General features: G+C 50.4%; 1 protein-coding gene across 1 annotated transcript in view; it reads left to right on the top strand.

Moving 5' to 3' along the window:
- Positions 1-6878: 6878 nt before the first annotated feature.
- The window catches only part of LOC101733063 (kalirin), a 113510-nt gene continuing 106050 nt past the window's right edge, over positions 6879-14338 (top strand). The window contains exon 1 of the mRNA XM_031893886.1: positions 6879-7086. Coding sequence (XP_031749746.1) covers positions 7017-7086 — 70 coding nt within the window. The 5' untranslated portion in view covers positions 6879-7016. The remainder of the gene's footprint in view (positions 7087-14338) is intronic.

Below are 14338 nucleotides of genomic sequence, written 5' to 3'. Positions count from 1 at the left end.
GCTGAATTGTGCTTAGTACAGGGGAATCCCTATGTGCCATAGTTTTATGGTATCTCTCTGTACAGGCTATGGGCAAACTTAGGGGGCTGTTCCTGCTGAATTGTGCTTAGTACAGGGGAATCCCTATGTGCCATAGTTTTATGGTATCTCTCTGTACAGGCTATGGGCAAACTTAGGGGGCTGTTCCTGCTGAATTGTGCTTAGTACAGGGGAATCCCTATGTGCCATAGTTTTATGGTATCTCTCTGTACAGGCTATGGGCAAACTTAGGGGGCTGTTCCTGCTGAATTGTGCTTAGTACAGGGGAATCCCTATGTGCCATAGTTTTATGGTATCTCTCTGTACAGGCTATGAGCAAACTTAGGGGGCTGTTCCTGCTGAATTCATTCAGCTTTTTATACGATCATAAAACTTAGTGACTTACAATATCCTTATATTTTACAATAGGGGGTACATAATTCAGTATATTATGCTTTATGTAGCGCTAACATACCCCGCAGAGCTGTACAGAGATTATACAGCATTAGGAGCCTATTTCCCCCAGAAACCTGCAGTCCCAGTTACATACACTAGAGGGCAGAGTGGGACCAACCAGCAAATGAAATCCAAAAACTTGGCTCTATAAATAGCTCAACATTCAGCCTCCAATTCCCATGATGCCCTTTGAGCTGGCTGGTAGGTTGGCGTGCCTGGGAAGGAAGAGCTATATATTCTCCATACTGTATCTGCCAGGGGGGCTTATTTCCATGCCACAGGGGTGCAGACACTCCGTCAGTCACATTTAGATTGGGTTCTTATATCCAGCATTTGGGAGGTTTCCTCTTATCTGCCCCACTCTCCTAGTTCAACCAATCACAGGTGCCCCTGGCTGGCAGTGTTTCCAATAGAAATGTCAGTAACTGATCCCACTGGGTCCGGCGCTTGTGCCATAAAGCACTGCCACTGTGTCACAATGTAGCTGGGCTGCTAATGAAATAAGTCGGGGAGGGCAGAGCGGACATTGGGCAAAGTAAAAGGGCACTTAGGCCCCCTTGCTCCGCCCCTTTGATATAATAACTTTGTTATTTGGGATTTGCCCCGGCTTGGCAGGGATTCTGCTCGTTAAATTTCATAGCGTGCCAGCCGCTAGCTGTAAATAAACAAACATATTGGGCGCCCAATAAGCTTTTAAGTTTAATGGAGTGGATTAAATACCCACCATTATGCAGCTTTAATTGGCTGAATGGCGGGGCAATAAAGTGTCTGTAGAACCCTATACAATGGGGGGCGGGGGGGTCCCTTTAGTCTGGGAGCAAATTAAAGATTTGCCTCCATATTGGGGTGAATCCTCGGGCTGTGGGCGTCATGTGGGGGCAGTTTTATGCTTTCTACCTTCCATGCACGGGCATCTGGGCAAACTGGCACTCAGGGCAGCTAAATGGCAGATGAGAGTCACTGTTTTGGGCTCAGGAGGGTGGCAGTTCCCTGGGAATCCTGCAGGGGGCGCTTGTGTATAACCCTCAAGCCCAGACCTTTCACTTTCACATTATTTGCAATTTGTCAAATGGCGCTGAGGTCACGGAGGCTGATGCCAGTTCTGGCTGCGGGTTTGGGCCATTACCCGTATGTTTTATACAGAGGCTGGGGCATTATACTGGCAGTGGGGGCAATACAGAGGCCGGGGCTGTATGAGCTCAGCTACCCCGGGGCATTACTCTGGCAGTGGGGGCAATACAGAGACCAGGGCTGTATGACCTCAGCTACCCCGGGGCATTATACTGGCAGTGGGGGCAATACAGAGGCCGGGGTTGTATGATCTCAGCTACCCCGGGGAATTACAGTGGCAGTGGGGGCAATACAGAGGCCGGGGCTGTATGACCTCAGCTACCCCGGGGCATTATACTGGCAGTGGGGGCAATACAGAGGCTGGGGCTGTATGATCTCAGCTACCCCGGGGAATTACTCTGGCAGTGGGGGCAATACAGAGGCCGGGGCTGTATGATCTCAGCTACCCCAGGGCATTATACTGGCAGTGGGGGCAATACAGAGGCCGGGGCTGTATGATCTCAGCTACCCCGGGGCATTATACTGGCAGTGGGGGCAATACAGAGGCTGGGGCTGTATGATCTCAGCTACCCCAGGGCATTATACTGGCAGTGGGGGCAATACAGAGGCTGGGGCTGTATGATCTCAGCTACCCCGGGGCATTACAGTGGCAGTGGGGGCAATACAGAGGCTGGGGCTGTATGATCTCAGCTACCCTGGGGCATTACAGTGGCAGTGGGGGCAATACAGAGGCTGGGGCTGTATGATCTCAGCTACCCTGGGGCGTTACAGTGGCAGGTTATTCAAAATGGGTGAGATTTGGGCAGGGGGGTAATATTGCTCCCCAGGAAGTAGGGTCTGCTGCCCCTATGGTGAGGTACTAGGGGGGCTATAGGGCACCGGGGGGTGTGGCTGGGGCACGGCAGCTTCTATCTATCCAGACATGATGACTTAAAGGGGCATTAAAACCTACAGGGCATGGGGCAAATCCTATCATTTTAGCTGCCCTTCACCCAGCCTTAACCTTTTCAGTGCCAGGCTGGACCAACGTATCTGCAGCAGAAGGGTTAAACCAACCAGGCTGTCAGCTTGAGTGAATCGATGGAGGGTTATTGCCCCTACGTGAGGCTGAGTCTGTCTCATTGCAAGAGACTGTTATATACGTATTAAATGTTCATTAAACCTGAGTGTAAACATGGAGCCATCGATCTGCCCCCCCCAACTGGCCTTCAGGCTGGGCCCCCTTAGCCCATAACAAGGTTACAGATATATAGAAACATTGGGGTAACAGTCACCCCACTATAGTTCCAGGGGTACCCAGGGCACAAATAAGCACTCACCCCAAATCCCCCCCTAACTGGCCTTCAGGCTGGGCCCCCTTAGCCCATAACAAGGTTACAGATATATAGAAACATTGGGGTAACAGTCACCCCGCTATAGTTCCAGGGGTACCCAGGGCACAAATAAGCACTCACCCCAAATCCCCCCCTAACTGGCCTTCAGGCTGGGCCCCCTTAGCCCATAACAAGGTTACAGATATATAGAAACATTGGGGTAACAGTCACCCCGCTATAGTTCCAGGGGTACCCAGGGCACAAATAAGCACTCACCCCAAATCCCCCCCTAACTGGCCTTCAGGCTGGGCCCCCTTAGCCCATAACAAGGTTACAGATATATAGAAACATTGGGGTAACAGTCACCCCGCTATAGTTCCAGGGGTACCCAGGCTGCTTTACATTAGCACAATATACAGTGGGCAGATGATGCCCCGGGGCAGTTAGTAGGGGGGGGCAGATGATGCCCTGGGGCAGTTAGTGGGGGGGGCAGATGATGCCCTGGGGCAGTTAGTAGGGGGGGGGGGGCAGATGATGCCCTGGGGCAGTTAGTAGGGGGGGGGCAGATGATGCCCTGGGGCAGTTAGTAGGGGGGGGGCAGATGATGCCCTGGGGCAGTTAGTAGGGGGGGGCAGATGATGCCCTGGGGCAGTTAGTAGGGGGGGGGCAGATGATGCCCTGGGGCAGTTAGTGGGGGGGGGCAGATGATGCCCTGGGGCAGTTAGTAGGGGGGGGGCAGATGATGCCCTGGGGCAGTTAGTAGGGGGGGGGGCAGATGATGCCCTGGGGCAGTTAGTAGGGGGGGGCAGATGATGCCCTGGGGCAGTTAGTGGGGGGGGGGGAGGCAGATGGTCGCAAATACAAAGAAAGGGACAAGGACCATGTGGTGCAGAGAGAAGGATCAGGTGGGGGCTCCACTCACTCTCCCACATTGGAACTCTATGGTTGGCAGCTGCTGAGGAACTGCAACTCTCATTTTTCACAAAACAGAAGACTCCTCCTCACAGAATGGCTCCACCCACGTACCCATAGGCTTGTTTTTTAAATTTACAAAAATAAAGCAAAGCTGGGGGGGGGGATATATAATTTCTGTTTTACTTTGGACCTTTAAATAAAATCACTCATTAAAAGCTTCTACTTTATCATATTTTCCTTGATGCGCCTCCTATATGACTTCTGATATCCTTATCATTTACAGTAGGGGGTACATTATCCCTTATAATACATGAGTGATACTCAGAGTTCCCTGTATAACTCAGCCTGCAGCCTTGTGCCTTTATATGGGGGGCACAGAACCCCTCAGTGACTGCTAATATCCTTATCATTTACAGTAGGGGGTACAGTAACCCTTATAATACATGAGTGATACTCAGAGTTCCCTGTATAACTCAGCCTGCAGCCTTGTGCCTTTATATGGGGGGCACAGAGCCCCTCAGTGACTGCTAATATCCTTATCATTTACAGTAGGGGGTACATTATCCCTTATAATACATGAGTGATACTCAGAGTTCCCTGTATAACTCAGCCTGCAGCCTTGTGCCTTTATATGGGGGGCACAGAGCCCCTCAGTGACTGCTAATATCCTTATCATTTACAGTAGGGGGTACAGTATCCCTTATAATACATGAGTGATACTCAGAGTTCCCTGTATAACTCAGCCTGCAGCCTTGTGCCTTTATATGGGGGGCACAGAACCCCTCAGTGACTGCTAATATCCTTATCATTTACAGTAGGGGGTACAGTAACCCTTATAATACATGAGTGATACTCAGAGTTCCCTGTATAACTCAGCCTGCAGCCTTGTGCCTTTATATGGGGGGCACAGAGCCCCTCAGTGACTGCTAATATCCTTATCATTTACAGTAGGGGGTACATTATCCCTTATAATACATGAGTGATACTCAGAGTTCCCTGTATAACTCAGCCTGCAGCCTTGTGCCTTTATATGGGGGGCACAGAGCCCCTCAGTGACTGCTAATATCCTTATCATTTACAGTAGGGGGTACATTATCCCTTATAATACATGAGTGATACTCAGAGTTCCCTGTATAACTCAGCCTGCAGCCTTGTGCCTTTATATGGGCACAGAACCCCTCAGTGACTGCTAATATCCTTATCATTTACAGTAGGGGGTACAGTATCCCTTATAATACATGAGTGATACTCAGAGTTCCCTGTATAACTCAGCCTGCAGCCTTGTGCCTTTATATGGGGGGCACAGAACCCCTCAGTGACTGCTAATATCCTTATCATATACAGTAGGGGGTACATTATCCCTGTATAACGGTTGCCTCTAAACTCTGTGGCTTCATTCTCTGCATTGCCCAGAGAACATTCCATGCACCTTCATTATTTTTGGGGCCCCAAGGTGCCAGTCAGAATGCCGGGGCCCCTGTGAGAGTGACAGTCAGAATGCCGGGGCCCCTGTGAGAGTGACAGTCAGAATGCCGGGGCCCCTGTGAGAGTGCCAGTCAGAATGCCGGGGCCCCTGTGAGAGTGCCAGTCAGAATTCCGGGGCCCCTGTGAGAGTGACAGTCAGAATGCCGGGGCCCCTGTGAGAGTGACAGTCAGAATGCCGGGGCCCCTGTGAGAGTGACAGTCAGAATGCCGGGGCCCCTGTGAGAGTGACAGTCAGAATGCCGGGGCCCCTGTGAGAGTGACAGTCAGAATGCCGGGGCCCCTGTGAGAGTGACAGTCAGAATGCCGGGGGCCCTGTGAGAGTGACAGTCAGAATGCCGGGGCCCCTGTGAGAGTGACAGTCAGAATGCCGGGGCCCCTGTGAGAGTGACAGTCAGAATGCCGGGGCCCCTGTGAGAGTGACAGTCAGAATGCCGGGGCCCCTGTGAGAGTGACAGTCAGAATGCCGGGGCCCCTGTGAGAGTGACAGTCAGAATGCCGGGGCCCCTGTGAGAGTGACAGTCAGAATGCCGGGGCCCCTGTGAGAGTGACAGTCAGAATGCCGGGGCCCCTGTGAGAGTGACAGTCAGAATGCCGGGGCCCCTGTGAGAGTGACAGTCAGAATGCCGGGGCCCCTGTGAGAGTGACAGTCAGAATGCCGGGGCCCCTGTGAGAGTGACAGTCAGAATGCCGGGGCCCCTGTGAGAGTGACAGTCAGAATGCCGGGGCCCCTGTGAGAGTGACAGTCAGAATGCCGGGGCCCCTGTGAGAGTGACAGTCAGAATGCCGGGGCCCCTGTGAGAGTGACAGTCAGAATGCCGGGGCCCCTGTGGAGAGTGACAGTCAGAATGCCGGGGCCCCTGTGAGAGTGACAGTCAGAATGCCGGGGCCCCTGTGAGAGTGACAGTCAGAATGCCGGGGCCCCTGTGAGAGTGACAGTCAGAATGCCGGGGCCCTGTTGAGAGTGACAGTCAGAATGCCGGGGCCCCTGTGAGAGTGACAGTCAGAATGCCGGGGCCCCTGTGAGAGTGACAGTCAGAATGCCGGGGCCCCTGTGAGAGTGACAGTCAGAATGCCGGGGCCCCTGTGAGAGTGACAGTCAGAATGCCGGGGCCCCTGTGAGAGTGACAGTTCAGAATGCCGGGGCCCTGTGAGAGTGACAGTCAGAATACCGGGGCCCCTGTGAGAGTGACAGTCAGGAATGCCGGGGCCCCTGTGAGAGTGGACAGTCAGAATGCCGGGGCCCCTGTGAGAGTGACAGTCAGAATGCCGGGGCCCCTGTGAGAGTGACAGTCAGAATGCCGGGGCCCCTGTGAGAGTGACAGTCAGAATTCCGGGGCCCCTGTGAGAGTGACAGTCAGAATGCCGGGGCCCCTGTGAGAGTGACAGTCAGAATGCCGGGGGCCCTATGGAGGTGGCAGAGAGGATGATGGGTCGGGCCCCTATGGCTGCACCAGTCAGGCTGTGGGGGAGGCAGTGGGGCGCCCCCTCAGGACAGTGGGGGCCCTGCAGACGCGCTGAGTGTGGCCCCTGAGCGGAGGAGCGGAGGAGCGGGGAGAGGGGCAGTGCGGGGAGCGGGGGGAGGAGGGGAGAGGAGCGGATGGAACAATAGAGGGAGGGAGGGAGAAGGAGACGGGCGGAGGGAGAGAGACAGCGGGGCTTGCGGGGGATATGGATCCGGGCAGAGCAGCCCCAGTACCGGCTGCAGCACAGTGAGCGCCTCCCGGATACACCCGGGCCCCCGGCCCCAAGCTCGGAGCCATGAATGCGGCGGAAGGCGCGGAGGATGCAGGGGGAACCGATTCCGAGGTGGATGCCTTCTTCCGCACAGGTAGGGCGGCCGGGAGCCCCGGCTGGGGCAGAACGGTACCGGGGGGGAGGGGGGGCAAATGGTGTGATACTGGGGGAGATGTGCCATTCGGGGCAAGAGTGGCGGGCAGACCTGGCATTACCGGGATACTGGGGGCAGATATGACAGGGGGATGGGGGGGGCTGGGGCAGATGTGACACTGGGGGGGATATTTGGATTTTTGGGAACAGGTTTGACATTGGGGGGGAATGTGGGGGGCAGAAATGGCTCCGATAGATGTGTAATTGGGGCAAATACTAGGGGGCAGATATGTCATTGAGGAAATAGTGGGAGCAAATGAATCATTGGGGGACATACTGGGGGTCAGTTGTATTTGAGAAAATACCGGGGGGCAGATGTGTCATTGGATGAAATAAGGGGGGCTGGTATGTAAATAGTGGGGGCAGATGTATCATTGGGGCAATACTGAGGGGTAGAAATGAGAGCAGATGGGACATTTAGGGGAATTCTGGGGGGGGCAGACATGACATTTGGGGAATGTTGGGGGTAGATTTGTCATTAATGGGCAGAGGTTACTTGGTAGGTATTGATTTTGGGGCAATTGTTGGTGCAAGTTTAACACTGAGGGGCAGCTGTTGCAGGTACCTGAGTATCAGCAGATCTACTAATCAGTGCAGCCAATAGAATGAATGGGAAGGCTGGGGGCAGATGTTGCATTAATGGGAAGGCTGGGGGCAGATGTTGCATTAATGGGAAGGCTGGGGGCAGATGTTGCATTAATGGGAAGGTTTGGGGCACTGAGGGGCAATTGCAGGTATTTGAATATCAGTGCTATATACACAGCCGTACGGTGCAGCCTTGAATGTCCCCCATTACTGTTTTTCTGCACTGTGTCAATCTGTCCCTGAAGTGTTACCATGGCAATTTGGGTTTCTGATGTCACCTTCTCATTCTTGCACCAAACATGAACCAGCACCAAAGTACCCATAAGTCTGGCACCCAGGGGAGCGGCATGTACTGTATATGGGACTGTATGTGGCCTTGTACTGTATATGGGTCCGTATGTGGCCTTGTACTGTATATGGGTCCGTATGTGGCCTTGTACTGTATATGGGTCCGTATGTGGCCTTGTACTGTATATGGGACCGTATGTGGCCTTGTACTGTATATGGGACTGTATGTGGCCTTGTACTGTATATGGGTCCGTATGTGGCCTTGTACTGTATATGGGACTGTATGTGGCCTTGTACTGTATATGGGTCCGTATGTGGCCTTGTACTGTATATGGGTCCGTATGTGGCCTTGTACTGTATATGGGTCCGTATGTGGCCTTGTACTGTATATGGGACCGTATGTGGCCTTGTACTGTATATGGGACCGTATGTGGCCTTGTACTGTATATGGGTCCGTATGTGGCCTTGTACTGTATATGGGTCCGTATGTGGCCTTGTACTGTATATGGGTCCGTATGTGGCCTTGTACTGTATATGGGACCGTATGTGGCCTTGTACTGTATATGGGACCGTATGTGGCCTTGTACTGTATATGGGTCCGTATGTGGCCTTGTACTGTATATGGGACCGTATGTGGCCTTGTACTGTATATGGGTCCGTATGTGGCCTTGTACTGTATATGGGACCGTATGTGGCCTTGTACTGTATATGGGTCCGTATGTGGCCTTGTACTGTATATGGGTCCGTATGTGGCCTTGTACTGTATATGGGACCGTATGTGGCCTTGTACTGTATATGGGACCGTATGTGGCCTTGTACTGTATATGGGTCCGTATGTGGCCTTGTACTGTATATGGGTCCGTATGTGGCCTTGTACTGTATATGGGACTGTATGTGGCCTTGTACTGTATATGGGTCCGTATGTGGCCTTGTACTGTATATGGGTCCGTATGTGGCCTTGTACTGTATATGGGACCGTATGTGGCCTTGTACTGTATATGGATCCGTATGTGGCCTTGTACTGTATATGGGTCCGTATGTGGCCTTGTACTGTATATGGGACCGTATGTGGCCTGTACTGTATATGGGTCCGTATGTGGCCTTGTACTGTATATGGGTCCGTATGTGGCCTTGTACTGTATATGGGTCCGTATGTGGCCTTGTACTGTATATGGGTCCGTATGTGGCCTTGTACTGTATATGGGACCGTATGTGGCCTTGTACTGTATATGGGTCTGTATGTGGCCTTGTACTGTATATGGGTCTGTATGTGGCCTTGTACTGTATATGGGACTGTATGTGGCCTTGTACTGTATATGGGTCTGTATGTGGCCTTGTACTGTATATGGGACTGTATGTGGCCTTGTACTGTATATGGGACTGTATGTGGCCTTGTACTGTATATGGGACTGTATGTGGCCTTGTACTGTATATGGGACTGTATGTGGCCTTGTACTGTATATGGGACTGTATTATTTGACTTATGTGATATAAATGGAGTCTATGGGAGAGGGCCTTCCCATGTATATGTATGTGCTTATTCCCACTGTGCCGCTCAGACGCTTTGGTTACATTTGTGGTTCTGTTGGGTCGCCCCGGGCCCAGTTGCTGATAGGCTGGAGCTTTATATCTAAGAGGGACTTGTGCCTGGGAAATTCTTATGAGATTTTTGTGATTTTTAATGTGATTTATCTCTTGTGTTGTTTCACTTAATGCAAATCATTTGTTCAGTTATTATTAGTGCCCTCCCTCTTGTGCTATCCCATAATGCCGCTGGGTTCATGGGAAACAGTTCCTCGTGTATTCAGTGTGTGATTGGCTCTGCTCTGTTTGCAAATATGCCCCTGTGAGGGTTAATTGGCAATTCTTCATTAATGTTGGTAAATATATGTGCAGTGTAGCGCGGGGCCTCGATTAAATATAATCCCCATCCCGGTCTCTTGTATGATATTGTATGTGACTGCTCTCTAATGACATCATTGCCCTCTATTATGGCCTCTCTCTATGTTTAAATGGCATTGACTGTCCCCTAACTAACTAAATCATAACCGGTTCCTGTATGTAGATGTCATGCAAATGCTCTCTGATTATTTCCCGGCCTCTCCCTATGTATAAAGTGATGCGACTTCTCTTCACCTGTATCCCGGCCTCTCCCTATGTATAAAGTTATGTGAGTCTCTTCACCTGTATCGCGGCCTCTCCCTATGTATAAAGTTATGCGACTTCTCTTCACCTGTATCGCGGCCTCTCCCTATGTATAAAGTTATGCGACTTCTCTTCACCTGTATCGCGGCCTCTCCCTATGTATAAAGTTATGTGAGTCTCTTCACCTGTATCGCGGCCTCTCCCTATGTATAAAGTTATGTGACTTCTCTTCATCTGTATCGCGGCCTCTCCCTATGTATAAAGTTATGTGAGTCTCTTCACCTGTATCGCGGCCTCTCCCTATGTATAAAGTTATGTGAGTCTCTTCACCTGTATCACGGTCTCTCCCTATGTATAAAGTGATGTGAGTCTCTTCACCTGTATCGCGGCCTCTCCCTATGTATAAAGTGATGCGACTTCTCTTCACCTGTATCGCGGCCTCTCCCTATGTATAAAGTGATGCGACTTCTCTTCACCTGTATCGCGGCCTCTCCCTATGTATAAAGTTATGTGAGTCTCTTCACCTGTATTGCGGCCTCTCCCTATGTATAAAGTTATGTGACTTCTCTTCACCTGTATCGCGGCCTCTCCCTATGTATAAAGTTATATGACTTCTCTTCACCTGTATCGCGGCCTCTCCCTATGTATAAAGTTATGTGACTTCTCTTCACCTGTATCGCGGCCTCTCCCTATGTATAAAGTTATGTGACTTCTCTTCACCTGTATCGCGGCCTCTCCCTATGTATAAAGTTATATGACTTCTCTTCACCTGTATCGTGGCCTCTCCCTATGTATAAAGTTATGTGAGTCTCTTCACCTGTATTGCGGCCTCTCCCTATGTATAAAGTTATGTGACTTCTCTTCACCTGTATCGCGGCCTCTCCCTATGTATAAAGTTATGGGACTTCTTTTCACCTGTATCGCGGTCTCTCCCTATGTATAAAGTTATGGGGCTTCTTTTCACCTGTATCGCGGTCTCTCCCTATGTATAAAGTGATGCGACTTCTTTTCACCTGTATCGCGGTCTCTCCCTATGTATAAAGTGATGCGACTTCTTTTCACCTGTATTGCGGTCTCTCACTATGTATAAAGTGATGCGACTTCTTTTCACCTGTATCGCGGCCTCTCCCTATGTATAAAGTGATGCGACTTCTCTTCACCTGTATTGCGGCCTCTCCCTATGTATAAAGTTATGTGACTTCTCTTCACCTGTATCGCGGCCTCTCCCTATGTATAAAGTGATGGGACTTCTTTTCACCTGTATCGCGGTCTCTCCCTATGTATAAAGTGATGCGACTTCTTTTCACCTGTATCGCGGTCTCTCCCTATGTATAAAGTTATGCGACTTCTCTTCACCTGTATCGTGGTCTCTCACTATGTATAAAGTGATGCGACTTCTCTTCACCTGTATCGCGGCCTCTCCCTATGTATAAAGTGATGGGACTTCTTTTCACCTGTATCGCGGCCTCTCCCTATGTATAAAGTGATGCGACTTCTCTTCACCTGTATCCCGGCCTCTCCCTATGTATAAAGTGATGCGACTTCTCTTCACCTGTATCGTGGTCTCTCCCTATGTATTAAGTTATGTGAGTCTCTTCACCTGTATCCCGGCCTCTCCCTATGTATAAAGTTATGTGAGTCTCTTCACCTGTATTGCGGCCTCTCCCTATGTATAACGTTATGTGACTTCTCTTCACCTGTATCATGGTCTCTCCCTATGTATAAAGTGATGCGACTTCTCTTCCCCTGTATCGTGGTCTCTCCCTATGTATTAAGTTATGTGAGTCTCTTCACCTGTATCGCGGCCTCTCCCTATGTATAAAGTGATGTGAGTCTCTTCACCTGTATTGTGGCCTCTCCCTATGTATAACGTTATGTGACTTCTCTTCACCTGTATCATGGGCTCTCCCTATGTGTAAATGTTCTGTGACTGCTCTCTAACTACATAACAGCCTCCCCTTATCTATAAATATCGTGTGACTGCTCTCTATATCTATATAAACTCTCCCTATGTAGAAAGTTATGGGATTGTCATCTAACTATATCATGGCCTTGTTTAAATGTCATGTGACTGTCCTCCAGCCAATAAATCATGGTCTCTCCCTATATGTAAATATCATGCAACGGCTCTCTATATCTAGGCCTCTCCATATGTAAAATGTTATGTGCCATCTCCCTATATAATGGCCTGTCTCTACCTGTAAATACCATGTGACTGCTCTCTAGCTGTATCAGTGCCTCTCTCGCTGTGTTAGTTACCCCACTAGGCTGATAACAATATAAAGGTGGGGGGAAGTCGTGGGATGGGGCAGAGTAGTAACCGCAGAAACTCAGAGGAAGCAGTGGTTAATTCCTTTACTCCAGTGGGCGTGTGCTTCCTGGCAGTCACGTGACTGCCTCAACTTCCTTTCTGGATACGAATCAGCAACCTGGTCTTGCTTTATGGCAGAGATTCTAGACAGAAGTGGAACATCGGGGCGGGCGCAGAGGTTTTCCAATGAAATGCTCAGTTCCAGTTGCAGTCGCTTTAGTTGTTACATTCCATAAACATAGATTTGAACTTCCCCTTTAAACACCCATCAAACAAACTGAATTTGTATTATTTCCCAGTACTTTCCATTCTGGGGGCATTCGTTCCTAATTAAATCTATGTCTGGTTGCTGGGGTATAATAATGTTGGATACTGGTGTAACAGACCCCCTAGACGTGGGAAGGGGCCACAGAGGGGAGGGGCCTAGCAGGAACCTGTCACATGACCAATAATCCTCTCTTCCTGCCCCCGGCAATTGCATTACACACCCCAATGTAGGGTATCTATGGGGCAGTTAACTAATTCGATTTGTGTTTGCAGCCAATTAGCAGCTGGCTTTTATTGTCCTACAGCAGTTATAATGATAAAACCAAACATCTGATTGGTTGCCTGGGATAGGGGAGGGGTGTGTTGTGATATGATCGCCTTGCCCTGATGTATTAGCCCAGATAGTGATTTAGAAGTGATTTATTGCCCACGTTCCTCACTGCGCCCCTTGGTGGAGACTAAAATGCGCCACAGGAACATTACTGGGGTTCATGGGAAGTACGTGGGCCCCCCGAGAACTGGCCCCCCGAGAACTGGCCCCCCGAGAACTGGAGATGTTTTGGCAGAAATATGAAAAAAAACAGACATTGTTGGTAGAAGCAAAGCCGGGAGCATTACATGTGCCGCCGTATAGATCAATACTGAGCAGCACTCAGTCCTCGAGTGTTTACATTCCGGCCCTAGAGCCTTGTTAGTGTGGGGCGCGGGGGGGGGGCGCGGGGGGGGCTCCAATTTCAAAGCCTCAGTTCCCTCTGATTATGTTCGGAGTTTCTGGAAGTTTTGCCCTTCGTGTAATCTATCTGGTCCCACTGGGGTTTAACCTTAAATACCCCTGGGGGGGGGGAGAGCTGCCCCCATTTCAGTCAGTAAGGAGAACCTGGGTGTTGAAACTTCATTAGGAGAAACAACATGGCAGCTCCTACCAAGACATATTATATATATTTCTATTTACAGACGAGACTCGGGGAACCCCCTGCCCCCCAAATACCAATCAGCACTCAGGGATGTAAGTTTGTATGTTCCAGAAACCGCACACGTATGTTCCGAGCAGCCAAGACATGAAATGGGCCAGATACAGAGGGGGCAGCGCTGACCCCCAAAAAACCCGCGCTGACCCCCAAAAACCCACGCTGACCCCGTAGCTTTGGGGAATCCGACGCCCCCAGCGCTGGGACTTTTTTTGTTCTAGAATAGAATTTATTTGTTCTAGAACAGAAACATTAACATTATGTTATGATTGGTCCCAGCCCTTTACCTTCCCCCATCCCGAGGTGGCACTTTGCTGGCCGGCAGATTGCGCTCCCTCACCTTAATGGCTCCCATTTAGCCAAAAGCACTCAGCCCTGTAACGGCTTCTTTATTACCCGCCCTGTCCTGGTAAATAAATAAATAAAAGCTGCCCCCCCCCCCCATCAGACTCATTACAGCTTGTTTTACTAACGCAGGAGCAAATTTGCTCCAGTTCAGTAACCCATAGCAACCAATCAGCAATTACAAATCACCCGATGAGTGCTGCTGGCACAATGAAAGCTAATTGCTGATTGGGTGCTGGGGGTTAGTGCCATGGAGCCAGTTGGTGAAAATATTCACCTTGTAA

Source organism: Xenopus tropicalis, chromosome 9 (assembly GCF_000004195.4).
Source record: "Xenopus tropicalis strain Nigerian chromosome 9, UCB_Xtro_10.0, whole genome shotgun sequence".
Lineage (NCBI taxonomy): Eukaryota > Metazoa > Chordata > Amphibia > Anura > Pipidae > Xenopus > Xenopus tropicalis.
This window is presented reverse-complemented; position numbering and strand designations above follow the sequence as displayed.